The sequence below is a fragment of the Papio anubis genome, chromosome 8 (genome assembly GCF_008728515.1).
Source record: "Papio anubis isolate 15944 chromosome 8, Panubis1.0, whole genome shotgun sequence".
In the NCBI taxonomy this organism is placed as follows: Eukaryota; Metazoa; Chordata; class Mammalia; order Primates; family Cercopithecidae; genus Papio; species Papio anubis.
Genome location: NC_044983.1, coordinates 80,716,069 through 80,731,097, shown reverse-complemented (window position 1 = coordinate 80,731,097; position 15,029 = coordinate 80,716,069). Strand labels below are relative to the sequence as shown.

At 36.1% G+C, this 15,029-nt stretch overlaps 1 protein-coding gene across 4 annotated transcripts in view; it reads right to left on the bottom strand.

Moving 5' to 3' along the window:
• Positions 1-14,321, bottom strand: part of LRRCC1 (leucine rich repeat and coiled-coil centrosomal protein 1) — a 41,060-nt gene extending 26,739 nt beyond the window's left edge. For 3 of the 4 annotated variants that reach the window (XR_002523878.2, XR_650805.4, XM_003902923.3), the window contains exons 1-6: positions 14,115-14,321; positions 11,713-11,918; positions 11,341-11,406; positions 8,422-8,589; positions 6,228-6,403; positions 5,920-6,129 (exon numbers count right to left, since the gene is read on the bottom strand). Coding sequence is in view for 2 of the 4 variants with exons in the window: in XM_003902923.3 (XP_003902972.2) it covers positions 5,920-6,129; positions 6,228-6,403; positions 8,422-8,589; positions 11,341-11,406; positions 11,713-11,918; positions 14,115-14,212 (924 nt within the window). In the remaining 2 variants the exon portion in view is untranslated. Of the gene's footprint in view, positions 1-5,919; positions 6,130-6,227; positions 6,404-8,421; positions 8,590-11,340; positions 11,407-11,712; positions 11,919-14,114 lie in introns of those variants that run through there. The other variant, XM_021942470.2, reaches the window with a different exon arrangement.
• Positions 14,322-15,029: the final 708 nt, after the last annotated feature.

Genomic DNA, 15,029 nt, shown 5'->3' with positions numbered 1-15,029 from the left:
GGAGGTTGAGGTGAGCTGAGATCATGCCATTGCATTTCAGCTTGGGCAACAAGAGTGAAACTCCATCTCAAAAAAAAAAAAAAAATAAAACAAAACAAAACAAAACAAAAAAACCTGAATTCTAAAAATTATCCAACAGAAAGCAGGAAAGGAAGAAAAATGAATATAAAACAGAGACAAACAGAAAACAAATAACAATAAAATGGTAGACTCTAATCTAACTTCATTAATGATTACAGTAAATTTTAACAGACTCTTCAAAAGAAGTGATGGCCAGATGGGATTTAAAAACAAGACTCACTTTTCTTCTGTCCATAAGACCCATTTAAATATAAAGACACAAACAGATTAAAAGTAAACAGATGCCACGATGAGGTATGCCTCTACACCCACTAGGATGGCTATAATGAAAATGACATAAAAGAACAAGATAGCAAGGATGTGGAAAAACCGGAACCTTCATATACTGCTGCTGAAGATATAAAATAGTGCAGTTACTTTGGAAAGTCTGGTAGTTGCTCCAAAGGTTAAACATATGACCCAGAAATTCTACTTCTAGGTATATAGCCAAGAGAAATGAAAATCTATGTCTACACAAAAACTTATACATAAATATTCATAGACATATCATAATAATCAAAAGTAGAGGCTACTCAAACGTCTATCAACTGACAAAAGGATAAATAAAATATGGTATATCCATACAATGGAACAACTGTTTGGTAATAAAAAGAAATGAAGTATTGATACATGCTACAATATGGATGAACCTTGAAAATATTATGCTAAGTGAAAGAAGCTAGTCACAAAAGGCTAAATATTATGATTTCATTTATATGAAATGTTCAAAATAGGCAAATCCATAGAGAAAGAAAATAGATTTGTGGTTGCTTAGGGTTGAGGGTGTAGGTAGAAGGAAATGAGCAATGACTGCTAATGGGTAGCACTGAATTGCACACTTCGAATGGGTGAACCACATGGTAAGTGAATAATGTATCTCAATAAGGCTGTTAAAGAGGAACATTTCATAATAATAAAAGATTAACTTCATCAGAAAGACCAAGCAGTCATAAATGTGTATGTGTTTAATAACAGAGCTTCAAACATAAGAAGCAAATAAAGAACTAAAGGGAGAAACACAAATCCACAATCACAGAGATTTAAACACTTCTTCATGCCGCAACTGATAGAACTAGATCAACCCCTCACCTCCACAAACAAAAAACCAAGCATCAGCAACTGACAGAATGGACAAAAAATGAGTAAAGACATGGTTCACCTGAAAATACTATCAATCATGCTGACTTAATTGTAGAATATACATTCTTTTTAAAAGCACAATGAATATCCACCTAGAAAAACAGAAAAACCATATGCCAGGCTATAAAAAAACTCAATAAATTTAAAAAGATGGAAATTATTCAGAATATGTTCTCTGAACAAAATGGAAGTAAATCAGAAATCAAGGACCAATAACATATCTATAGAATGACAAATGGTTTAAAAATTAATAAAAGACATTTCTAAATATTTCTTGGATGAAGGAAGAAATCACAAAGGAAATTAGAAAAGTATTTATACAATAGCAAAAGCAAAACATACCAAAATTTGTGGCATGCAGCTAAAGCAGTGCTCAGAGGAATGTTTATAGTTTTAAATGATCATATTAGGAGATAAGTCTAAAATCGATGGCGTAAGTATTTATATTAAGAACTTACGGCTGGGGGCCGTGCCTTATGCCTATAATCCCAGCACTTTGGAAGGCAGAGGTGGGAGGATCGCTTGAGGCCAGGAATTCGAGACCAGCCTGGGCAACACTGTGAAAGAAACTCTGTCTCTACTAAAATTACAAACATTAGCTGGGTGTGGCAGCACAGGCCTATAATCCCAGCTATTTGGGAGGCTGAGGCAGGAGAATCGCTTGAACCCAGGAGCCATGGAGGTTGTAGTGAGCTGAAATCAGGCCACTGCTCTCCAGCCTGGGTGACAGGGCAAGACGGTATTTAAAAAAAAAAAAAAAAAAAGGTGCTAGAAAACAAACAGCAAAGTAAATTCACAGTAGAGGAGGAAAATAACCAGAAATCAAGAACACAGAAAACAAATATTTATCAAATTAACAAAGCCAAAAGTCTATTCTCTGAAAAGATCATCAAAACCCCTTGCTAAACTAATCAAGCAAATAAATAAAAAATAGAGAAAACACATATTACCAGTATCAGTAATGAAAGAGATTTTCATTACAGATCCTATATAAATTAAAAGTATAATAAGGGAATATTAACAATTTTATGCTGATAATGAGATGAAATGGACAAATTAACTGAAAAATACAACTTACTCAAACTGACAAAGAAAAAAAGAACCCGGAGCTAGATTCTACAGTTTGTAAGGTGATTTAATTTTTTTTCGCAAGAATTTCATTAAAGAAATTTAGTGAAAAGAAAAGCGTTTTCTACAAATGGTACTGAGATAACTGAAAATCCATATGGAAAAGAGTGAACCATATATGTACACAGATCTACATGCAAAAGGTAAAACCATTAAAACTTTTAGAGGCTAACACAGGAGAATGTTGTTTTGGTATGCACAAAAGTTTTTAAAGTTGCAGAAAACAATGATCCTAAAAGGGAAAAAAATGATAAATTGGACTTTATCAAAAGTAAATACTATTGCTTATCAAAAGCCCAGTAAGGAAATGAATGTGAGATCCACAAACAGGGAGAAAATATTCATACTAGATATATTTGACAAAACACTGGTGTCTAGCATATATAATAAATTCCTACAACCTGGATAAACAACCCAATTTAAAAATGGGCAAAAATTTTGAACAGGCATTCATAGAAAATAAATATTCAATAAGCACACAAAAAACTGTCCAACATAACTAATCATTAGTGAAATGTAGATTAAAATCAGAACAAACATCATGATACTCCCACTAGAATGACTAAAATAAAAGCAATGCTAACCTCACCAAATATTGGTGGGGTGGCAGAAAAACTGGAACAGTCATACATTGTTAGTGAGAATGAAACAGAATAACCACTTTCAAAAAAGTTATCAATTTCTTATAAAACTGAACATACATCTACCCTATAACCCAGAAACTGTACTTCTAGCTGTTTACTGAAGAGAAACAAAGATACATGTTTACAAAAAGATTATACAGTAATATTCATTGCAGCTCTACTCATAAACCTCGAATAACCCAGGTTATAAGCTAGGTTGTAACCTTCAACAGGACAATGGAAAAGTAAAGTGTAATATATTCATAGAATGGCATACTTCATAGAAATAAGTACTGATATACATAATAGCATGGATTTTTAAAAGGTTATGCTGAGTGAAAGAAGCCTTACACAAAAGAGTATACATTGTATGATTCCATTTATATTAGGTTCTAAAACAAATATTAAATAATATATGGTAGACTAAAAATCAGAAAAGTGATTGCCTCTGGAGGCAGTAGAGGACTGCTTGTGGGAGAGGCCATAGGGAACATGATGTTAACCTTCACAGAAGTTTGGATAACAGATATATGTATTCTCAATTCAGGAAATATGCAGACCTGTATTTCACATCAAAGAAAACACCTAAAAAATATTTAACTCTAATTAATGATATGCATGCTTAGTATTTAGGGAGAAATGTACTGATGTGTGTAACTTACTTTGAAATGTGTCATAAGATAGTCTGATACATGAATAGATAGCTACATGACAAAATAAATGTAGTAAAACGTTAAGTGTAGAATCTAGTTGGTGGATATATTGATATTCACTAAGAAATTCTTTCAAGTTTGCTGAAGAATAAAAATGCTCAATAGAATGTTGGAGAAAAACTAAAATAAAGGCAAAACAGTTTTTCACAGATATAAAATTTCCCACTTCGGCAGGGTAATTATGATTTTAAGTCCCATGATTGATTAAGAAAAACAAATGTCTTTATTATAGTACAGCACATTGCAGTAATATTATGACTTTATAAGTTGATACTCGAGATGAAATCATTTGAGTGTAAGAACAGCTCAATGCAATTCAAACTGCATGTGTACTCTTTACACCAAGATAGACAGTTAACAAGAAGTCATTTTCTTAAACATTTTAAATATACATAGCAGTGAATCACCTTTCTTTCCAGATAGCTAGACTCCTGTTTTTGGTTAACAAAGTAGAAAGAGCTAGCACTGTAAGTGAGAAGCATGACACAGTTGAAGAATTTGATTGGACATAAGGAGATATGAATTTGGAGCTCAACTATCTTGCAAATAAAGTACTTTTAAATAAGTGATTTAAATTCTGGAACTTCTTTTCTACAACAAGAACAATAATACATTAATCTCTATCTACTTGATTGGGTTGTCATGAGAATAAAATGAGATCAGCCGATGAGAAACTGACATGTTCACTTCACATTAAAGACATTAAAAACTTCAATCTAAGTTCTTTCATTGCTAGAAGAGTCAGCCATTAGAAAAGATGAAAGATGAAACCTGAGGAAATGGAGGAGTCCAAAAGTCCAGCCATACAGTATCAATGATGTCAAATAATACGTAGGCCAGCATTCTTGTCTCACTTCTATTACTATCTCCTTATTGGCTCAAACTGAAATCTCTATGGATTTCTGAAACACAGAATCCTCACAGCCTTATTCACTTTCACTCACCTAAGGCAGACCTCTTGTGTATCCAGCATTGTTAATATTATATAAATAATAGTTCAGGATTAAAAACTTCCTGAATCATAACCATTTCATAAGCATTTTCTACTCCTCCCCCTTTCCTAAATTTGAGAAAAAATTTTGACTAAGAAAATTTAGTTACAGAGGTTGGGCTTGGTGGCTCTTGCCTGTAATCCCACCATTTTACGAAGCTGAGGTGGGAGGATCACTTGAAGCCAGGAGTTTGAGACAAGCCTGGGTAACAAAGCAAGACCCAGTCTCCACATAAAAAATTTAAAAATTAGCTAGGCACAGTGGCATGTGCCTATAGTCCCAGCTACTCAGGAGGCTGAGGTGGGAAGATTCTTGGGCCCTGGAGTTCGAGGCTGCAGTGAGCTATGTTCCTGCCACCATACTCCAGCCTGGGTGACAGAGTAAGACCCTGACTCGAAAAAAAAAAAAATTAGTAACAATAACAGTTACAAATTTTTAAGTTGAACTAACATTTGACTAATAGCCTCTTTGACCTATACCACTATCTTTCTATCCTACACCCAGCTAGAAGGGAAATAAAGTAATAATCTATTGCAGTCAGATAGTAGTGGTACCCAAGAGAACCACCGCCACTGTGGATGATAGTGAGAATGCTGGAGCAAGGGTTGGAGACCTGAATAGCAGTAAATTCTAGGAATTGTAGTTCATAAACATAGCTCACAGATTCTAAAAACTAGAGATTCAGTAGCAGGGGTAAAAAAGGATTAACAGCTCAGGAAAGTATAGATTGATTAGGTGATGGTTTACTGGAAAATGAAATTGATACAGGAACTATGTAAATTAACCTGCCATTCAGCTATAAGTTGTAGAGGTGATTTTGACCATTAATCCACTGAAGGGAGAGTAGAGGCCAAAGTATTCCTTTGCATTAAGTAACACTGAGTCCAAAGAGTTTCCCTCTTGCTTATGGTGGAAATAAAAGGTGGGTGGAATGGAAGTAATGTGAAATACTGCAGAACAAGACAAAGAAATTACATAATGAAGATGTAAAGGAAGACAAGTAAAATGAATGAAAAATTTATGTTAACCTTTTACTACCACTATGCAATAACAGAACCCTATTTCTGTAGAGGAAAACAAAAATATATGAACACCGATGCATTAAAATAGGTTGGTCAGCTAGTACATAATTTTTATTTTACATTTTCTTAACTATGTTTTCTTCAATAAACATGTCTATATAGAAGTAGGAAAAATAGTTACCTCATTTAGAAGTTGTAAAATTTGATCATCTAATTTCTGAAGTTTTATCTCATTCTGCAAATCGCTTTCATGATTACTTTTCTCTGGCTCAGAAGACTGACACACGGACATAAAAGACGTCAACACAGCATCACTTGGTGGACTTGCAAACTGTTCCAAGGGAACTAACTCATCGATGGGTGCTGTTATCACTGGCATTCTATCAATGATCTATGACACAGAAACAAACCAAAATCCTTTTAATTTATATTCACTTATTGAAATTTGAAGGTATTTTTTATATTATGAAAAAAATGTAAATACTATACCTCATCTTCACTTATATTTAGGGGAGAATCAGAAGAAACTAAATTATCCAAAAGACCCTCTAGGCACTGCAGCTGTGATGAATTTATTTCTGCCAAATTTACTGGTTCACCAAATATGTTCTTGCAATCTAGGATTCTAAGCTGTGGCAAAGTCTGGAGAATAACTGCTCTGTACCCTTGGAAACAAATCATTCAAAATGAAAACTTAAATATTAAAAAAAAGTCAATTATTTCTAGAATAAACCAAATTTATCAGCTACCAGATATATCCCAGGGAATAGTTTCAGAAGGCAAATAATAAACTTGTTACTTATTCAACTTCTCCAGCATGTAATCATTAAAATATAAATATAAATCATTACATATAAAAGAAACAAAACACTTCTCCTCCACTCTCCATCCCTCTCAAATAACCCTCCTGATGAAGTTCAAAAAGTGAAAATAACTATCTCTAAAAAATTACTTTAAATATATAATGCATAAAATCAGCAGAAATTTATTCTAGGAAGGAAGCTAAACATGTCTTTTATTTTTTAATATGATTAATATAAACAACATAAATGAACATAAAGCAGGATGATGTGGATAATGACCAAAATGACCAAATTTCCCTAACGAAGTCTCAGTATTAGCAAAATAACACCTTTGTTCTTTTAAATTACACATAACTAATATTAAATCAGGTAAACTATCAAGTAATCAAGAATAATATGTGTATTTTCCCTAAGAACAATTAAATCTGACAAATTAACATTCCTTTGGTACTACGGTTAACAGGAGCACCTTAATCCTGTATAAACGTAATTTTAAAACTATTTCTAATAAAGACCAATGGAGTGATTGGAAGAATTCCAAAAGAAAGAAAGAAGTCTGACAAATTAGTATTAGAAATCTTGAGGGAAGACAAGTTTTTTCAGCAACAAGTTACCTCTCAATTCTTAAGGGAGGGTGACTGTATTGAGAGAAGTACCTAATCTAGGAAAAAAGGTGGAAAACAAAGATTCGAATTGTAGAAACCAGAGGTTCTTGAGACAAGATTATTAAAAAAAAAAAAAAAAAAAAATCCAACCTGAGGGTTTACCAGAGAAAAGAAAAATGCAAGGCTTTAGAAATATGGTTTTCTTTCCAGGAAAGGGTTTCCTCAGAAAACTCTCAAATCTGTCTTGATTTTCAGGGAGACTTTATGGAAAACAATAGGAAATATTTTCCACCTTCGGAAAACAATTACCAAATATATCAGATTTTCTTCTGTGAAATAAAATTACCAACACAGGTTTCCCATGCTGCAAAAAGCCTTCTTGTAGTTGTGTATGAATAATAAAATGAAGCCTCTGTAGCTAACTTGTACTCAAGCAGATCGTTAGAATGTATATTCACATTCTACACATTTCTCTCTTACTGTTTGGTTAAGCAATATAAGTGAGTTCTAGAAATGATAGTCTGGTCTGCTTTATCTTTGTCAACTTGATTGATTCCCAATTAGCTCAAATAGCATTTCAGCAGCACTAGCATCTCTATATATTAAACTTTCTCAAAACAAAATCATTTATTAAAAATGTAATAAATTCACATAATATGAAATTCAAAAGGAACAGTGAAAAATTTTCTCATTTCTTAATCTCCAGTTGCCCAGTTCCCTTTCCTGGAGTTAGCCAATATTATAATTTTTTAAAAGTGTGTATTCTTCTAGATGTTTTATGTACATACTGAGCACACACACACGCGTGCATACACATATACGTATGTATGTAAATGTTTGTGTCTGTGTATGTGTGTTACCCTTTTCACACAAATGGTGGCCTACTGTATGCAGTACTTTACAACCTGCTTTTCATCCTCCTAATGTATCCTGGACATAATTATCCATTAGCAGATAAAGAGATGCTATATTCTTTATTGTGGCTGCATAGTATTATACTATTATTAATAGAATGTACCATAATGATATAATTTTGAGGCATTCACTTATCAAATATGAAACTGCCTAAATAGGAGAATCACTGAACTGTTAATCTTGTGTTCCGTAACAGTCATTAGTCTTAATACACTAATTTTATTTGTAACCATGTTTTCTCCAATATAGAAAATGTTGCAAAGCTGAAGACTAAAATGAGGTCACAAATGCCAATTTCAGGAAAATAAGGAAGCTCTGAATATTAACTATTAGAAAAAATATTAAATTAATTGTTCTTACCTGGTAGTTGACAGACAGGGTTATCATCTCCATCTTTCTCCAAAATAAGATTGGTCAGGAAGTGCAATCCTATCGTACACTGAAGTAAGTGATGGATACTATCTATACAATTACTATGTAGATCAATATACCTAAGTTTATGCTTAATTCCATGAAGGGGAATCAACCCTGCAATAGGAAAATAATTCTTTAAATGCCACAGCAATAGTCTTTCCAATAGCTAATTAGAAATAGTGGCTAGATAGGTTATACTTTTAGAGGCAAACGGGCAGCATTAATAAGATCTTGCTGTGAACAGCTATATCTAATGAATAGGCTATCGGTAAAGTTATTTGTTGTTTTGAAGAAACACAAGTTTAACATTTCTTTGAGGCTTTAGTCCCCGAGGTTCCTGGGCTCTGGTTCTCTTCAAAACAAAATAAATCAAAAGAACTTCCCCAGGTGGATGCACACACTCATATGAGAAAAAGGTAAAGCAAAGGCTTTAGGCTGCCTCAACACATCAGTCTTGATTAGCAGACATAAGCAAACCCTGTAGTACACTTCAATTTTGCTGGTTTGAATATAAAATAAATACATTAGCATTCATTTAATTCCCTGGTAATATTTCTCACACAAGCATATCTAGAACATTTTGTAGCAGTTGCTATTGGTGCCTGGCCCAACTTGGACTTCAGCTGCAGCTGTCATGGACGAGTACTAATTGTACAATGGCAGCGTACCCTTCAAGTACTTACAGTTTCTTTTTCTGCCTCAGAACTTTCTCCAAAATGGAGAAACCATATAAAAAGCCATGTAATCATATGAACATTCACGTACAGGTCTTTGAGTGGACACATTTTAATTTCTCTTTGGTAAATACCTAAGAGTCAGACTGCACAGTTATATTTAAGGGTTATGTTTACCATTATAACAATAACAAACTGTCAAACTCAGCCAGGCACAGTGACAGCCAGTACAGGCTCACGCCTGTAGTCTTAGCACTTTGGGAGGATGAGGTGGGTAGATCACTTGAGGCCAGGATTTCAAGACAAGCCTGGCCAACATGGTGAAACCCTGTCTCTACTAAAAATATAAAAAATTAGCCGGGCATGGTGGAGCATTCCTGTAGTCCCAGCTACTCAGGAGGCTAAGACAGGAGAATCGCTGGAACACAGGAGGCAGAGAGTGCAGTGAGCCAGGATCACACCACTGCACTCCAGAGCGAGACTTTATCTCAAATTAAAAAAAACCAAAAACCTCCTTTCCAACGTGGTTGTACCATTTTAAATCTACCAGCAATGTATGCAAGTTTCAACTGCTTCACAATCTCACCAGCACTGTCACTGTTTTAGCTATTCTAGGGGTGAAATGGTATTGTGGTTTTAATTTGTATTTCATTAATCACTAAGGATTCCAACCATTTTTTTTTTCATGGCTTATTTGCCATTTATGTATCTTCTTGGGGAAGTGTCTGTTCAAATCTTTTGCTGATTTTTTGGGGGGTTGTTTTTCTTCCCCACTATAATGTAAGCCCTGTAACTTATCTTACTTATTGTTGTTGGTTTTTTCATCACTATAAGACAGTGTTTGATATAGTGATCTTCATAAACACGTACTGAGAGAATGAACTATCTTATCCATTCACATTTTTTAGATAAGGAAATTGCATCCAAAGAGTAAACACCTCGCTCAACATTACACAGTAATTAATGACAAGGCCAGGGTTGAAACTCAGTTCCTTCTTTTTTTCTTTTTTGGAGATGGAGTTTCACTCTTGTTGCCCAGGCTGGAGTATAACGCAGTAATCTCGGCTCACTGCAACCTCCGCCTCCCGGGTTCAGGCGATTCTCCCACCTCAGCCTCCTGAGTAGCTGAGATTATAGGCACATGCCATCAAGTCCGGCTATTCTTGTATTTTTAGTAGAGATGGGGTTTCTCCATGTTGGTCAGGCTGGTCTCGAACTCCCGACCTCGGGCGATCCGCCCGCCTTGGCCTCCCAAAGTGCTGGGATTACAGGCGTGAGACACCGCGCCCGGCGAAACTCAGTTCTAATATCTCACGTCTTTAGAGGAAAAAAGGTTTTAAAAAATTAAAATACAGTTGTTACTTCAGCTTAAGGGTACAAACTAGGTCTTTTTATTTTTTGCATACTAAGCAGCTGGCACAGGGTAGTGTTCTTTTAGTGGGGGAGAAGAGTCAACCAATGAATCAGATTGTTTCGAATATTGATAAGGATTGTGAAGATATTAGAGGAATTCTGCTAGTTCTAACAGATAATTCTAAGAATAGTCATGAAACTGTTCAACTTATCAGCTACATCACTTTAATCAATTAAAAAAGGCAACACTTTAAAAATCTTCTTAGCTGTATTACAGATAAAAAAAAATATCATTTTATTTGCTCCTTAACTTGCAACAGCCTTTGGAATGCGGCATGTCACTGTTCAACATGGTAGCCATTAGCTACACGTGGCTTTTTATTTTCGAAGTAAAATTAAGTAAAATTACAAATTCAGTCCTTAAGTTGCACTAATTATATTTCTAGTGCTCAATAACCACATTTGGCTACTGGCTACCATACTGAACACAGATTAGAACATTTTTACCACTGTGAAAGTTCTATTGGAACTATTTTTCTCTATATAACAGTACATTGACTAATTGGCTAAAATTAAAACATATTCCCTTAAACTGGATCCTTTCCAATCAAGTTTTTCCTGCTACTGATTACCTTGGTTTTTACTTCTAAATTTTGTACTCAGCTGTGGTTCTGGCACCAACAAAACAGAATTATGACTGGAATACACTCTGTAGATGAGCTCTTTGGCTAAAAATTAGATTAATATTCAGAGATATCCAACACGCTTAGCTGAGCTGTTAACTTATCACATGCGGCAAAACATTTAGCATATAGAAAACATAAGCACTTCTACTTACCACTAAGATCATTTATGTGGTTGTATGATAAATTTAGTCTAGTCAGATTAATTAGTTCTTCAAGTCCTAAAAAAAAAAAAGTAAAATAAAATAAAGCCTTTATAAAATTTAAATAATTAATTAGAGAGATATAGCATTACAATGTTATTTCAGACTGTTTCAGTCTGGTAACAGCGAAATCACTTTTATTGGCATTTAGAAAAAACAGAATTTTAAAAAAATTGACACTTTTTTGGAGAAAATATTTTGTATAATGAGTTTTGGACTCAATTTTTAAGAGTTTCTGATAATATTTATTCCATTCTTTTGGGAAAAAAAAGGACCTAAATCATTTTCCTTATGTTAAGTGTTATATGAAAATCACTTACAAACCTTCTACTTTTGTAATCAAATTGCAGGACAAATTTAATGTGCAAAGTTTCGTCAGTGTGTTTAGCCCTTCAATTCGACTTATTTGATTAGATGACAGATCTAGATGTCGTAAATTCCAAATATGATCAATGGCTTCGATCTTGGAGATGTTATTGCAATGAAGATTGACGGCATGAAGAGTTGAATCTAAAGATAATTCTGATATGCTACAAAAGAAAATATATGTTATTAAAAAAAAGATTTTAAAAGCATGACCAAATAACTAAAATTAACCAAACAGCATGCAGATACTAAATATGTGCTCTATTCATTCTAGAATGAAATCTTTCCTATTTGTGGTACCTTTGAAATGTCTCACAAAACACAGTGCTTCTTACAACACAACCAAGTATTTTGGATTATTTATACAAACGAGAAACCGCCCAAGGGAGGCAAGTGACAGTGGGCATTTCTAACTCCTATATGCAGTCATCAGCATATATTGAAGGCAGTGCTGAATAATAGTTAATAACTGTAAAGGCTTTGGAATCTTAATATCCCAGTTCGAATCTGCATTCTACCACGGTTTTGCTGTGTGATTTGAGCAAATGACAACTTAAGCCTCAGTTTTCTGACCTCAATTAATTCTCACAATAACTCTAAGCAGTGGGTATCTTAAGGATACCGAAGTGTATAGAAATTAAATAGCTTGCCCAAATTCTTGCAGTTATGTTAACAGAGCGTATGTCAATCCAGATCTCATGCTGGAGATTATAACTTTATTTTCTTCTTCGTGTGCAATAGCTATTTAATCCACAGTCCATTGCATTTTCAAAAAGAAACCATGTTATTGCAATTTCTGTTGAAAAAGTCCCTATTCTCCCTTGTTGAAAGTTAATGGATCTTCCCTAAACAGAACTCATCTCTTCACTCCAATTACTATTTAAAACTGAAGCTTCTCCTGAAGACAGTAGTTCCAGGAACATAAACTACAGTGCACACGGTTTGGAGTTGCTGGATGGGAGATACAGCCAGGAACAGGGACACACAATGTCATGGGCATCTGCTGTAGGTTCAGTAGCAGCTATCTTACAGCTGTAGGAAACTTAACTCTGACAGCAGGGAAGCATTTGCAAAATTCAGACTAGCAACCTTTAAATGTTACTATCTGGAGCATTTCGCAATTATCCCGCCCTGTCATTTACTTGAGTTCTTTCTTAGTGCCAGACCTTATGCTATCAACACATGCTCTTAATGACAGTCATTTATTTTCTGACACATTTCAGTTTCTCGACATTAATAATGTGCAGATAATGTGAGATCGTAGAAAAAGCACAGTGAAATTAGACGGAAAATGGGTTTGAATCCGAACTTCATTCTTTACGAAGTGTTTAAAGATGAACAAATTGTCAATAGACTCTGAGTCTCACTCATCACTTGTAAATGAGAAAAATTACTACCTTGTAGAATTACCGTGAGGATTAGTGATAATGTATATAACATGCACACACAGATGGCATTCAGTAAATGGCAGCTAGTATTAAATAGAAATGTAAAATGTCCCTTGAACACCATCTTCTTGGGATCATCTGGCAAAGTTTAAATCAGAATCCAGAACAAGATGTTTAATTATCAGTAGCAAAGTTCGCGTAGAGGACACGCTACAAAGGAACAGCATATGCAAAGGCACAGAGAAGTCTGCTATGGAACTGCCTGTAGCTCAGTACAGCTAAATAAAGTGTAAGTGGAGAAATGTTAAGAGTCGAGACTAAGCCTCAAATGCAGGCGGAGACCTGCTTTACAGAATTGCAGAACCAAGTGCCTCATACGCTTTGCACAAGTCGGGGCTTCGTGAGAGGGAAACGGTGAACTAAATATAGTAAGTTTAGTACTTTCAAAAAGTATATGACTATATGTATTGCAGTGTTCTGTAACAGACAAATGATTTCGAATGGAGGCAAGGAGAACTGAGGCAAAACTAACAGGCAGCTGCGACTGCCCGCTCATAGCTGCCAGAGATACTATCCTGCAGGGTTTTTTTCAGAGGGAAGAAGAGGAAAGACGAGAGAACACGAGAAAACCAACAATTAAACGGCAAGCAAAGGAATAAGTAAGTAAGCAAAACCAGCAGAAGGAAACAGTGGTCATATAAGCTGGTGGAGGACAAGGTCTTGGGGCAGTTTCAAGGCTAAGCAGAGTCGTGTGAAATGCTGGGCAGGAGACAGGGGCGGGAAGACATCCATCCATGGCTCATTCAACCTGGCACTTCGGCAGAGCAGTTTTGGAGAAGTGGGGAGGCCGAAAGCCAGACTGCGTTCACTTATGGTCTTGGTAAAGCAATGCCGCGCCTCTCGCCGCCAGCTACCCACGGCCCCGGCCCTGGCGAATGCGCGGGTCGCTCCCAGCTGCGGAGCGCCCTTTACCTCTGCAAGCCTTTGTCCATGAAGCATACATCCCCGCAGCTGCTGTCGCCGTCTTCGTTTTCCACTTCCGCCTCCGCCGCCGCCGCCGCCGCCTCCATAGCACCGGCGACGGGGAGCGGGGTCTTAACCGGCACCCAGCGAGGGGTCCCGGAGCTTAGGACACGCCTCCCGGAATCGCGGAAGTGCGGCCCGAGGGGGCGGAGCGAGGACCCACCCTCCAACTGACAGCCGGGAACTTTCCCGCCCTGACGGCGCCGCAAAACTGGAATCCTCGTCCCCACCGTGGAGTTCTTTACCTTTTACGGCATCTGCGGGTGCGACTCTTCAACTTGCTGTAAAGTGAAACTGCTTCCCGGGCGTGTAGGAGTTGGAGAATGAATGGATTTGTCCTGTGTACCTAGTAGCCGACTGACTTCTGAATGCGGTTTTCACAGGGTTTGGCTTTACGTTCCTTTACATAGTCTTACGTACCTATAAATTGTTCCACTGGCCATTGCACCTCCTGTTGATTCATTGAACATTTGTGGGATGCCTTACTGTATGTAGTCACTTCCCTGTATGAGGAAGAAAAAGATGAAACTTATTCTTGTTCCTGGAAACATTCACAGTTCAATAGAGGAAACAGAATTGCCATACAGTATGACGAATGCTAAGAATAACACAAGGACATCTAAACCAACTCTAGAGTGATATGGGTAGTGGGTACGTTTTCTAAAGGAAGTGATTGATGACTGAATAGAGTCTTGCTGGGTCAAGGGGAGCTCTGGATGAATGGCATTACAGGTGGGAAAGCAATACCTGTATGAGGTCAAATAACCCTCCTGGCTAGATTGCTTCCTAAGGCATAGTAATATTTTAAAACGGAGAAAATGGTGCAGTAGTCCATTTGAAGTGGTCTATTTCCTTTTGAAATAA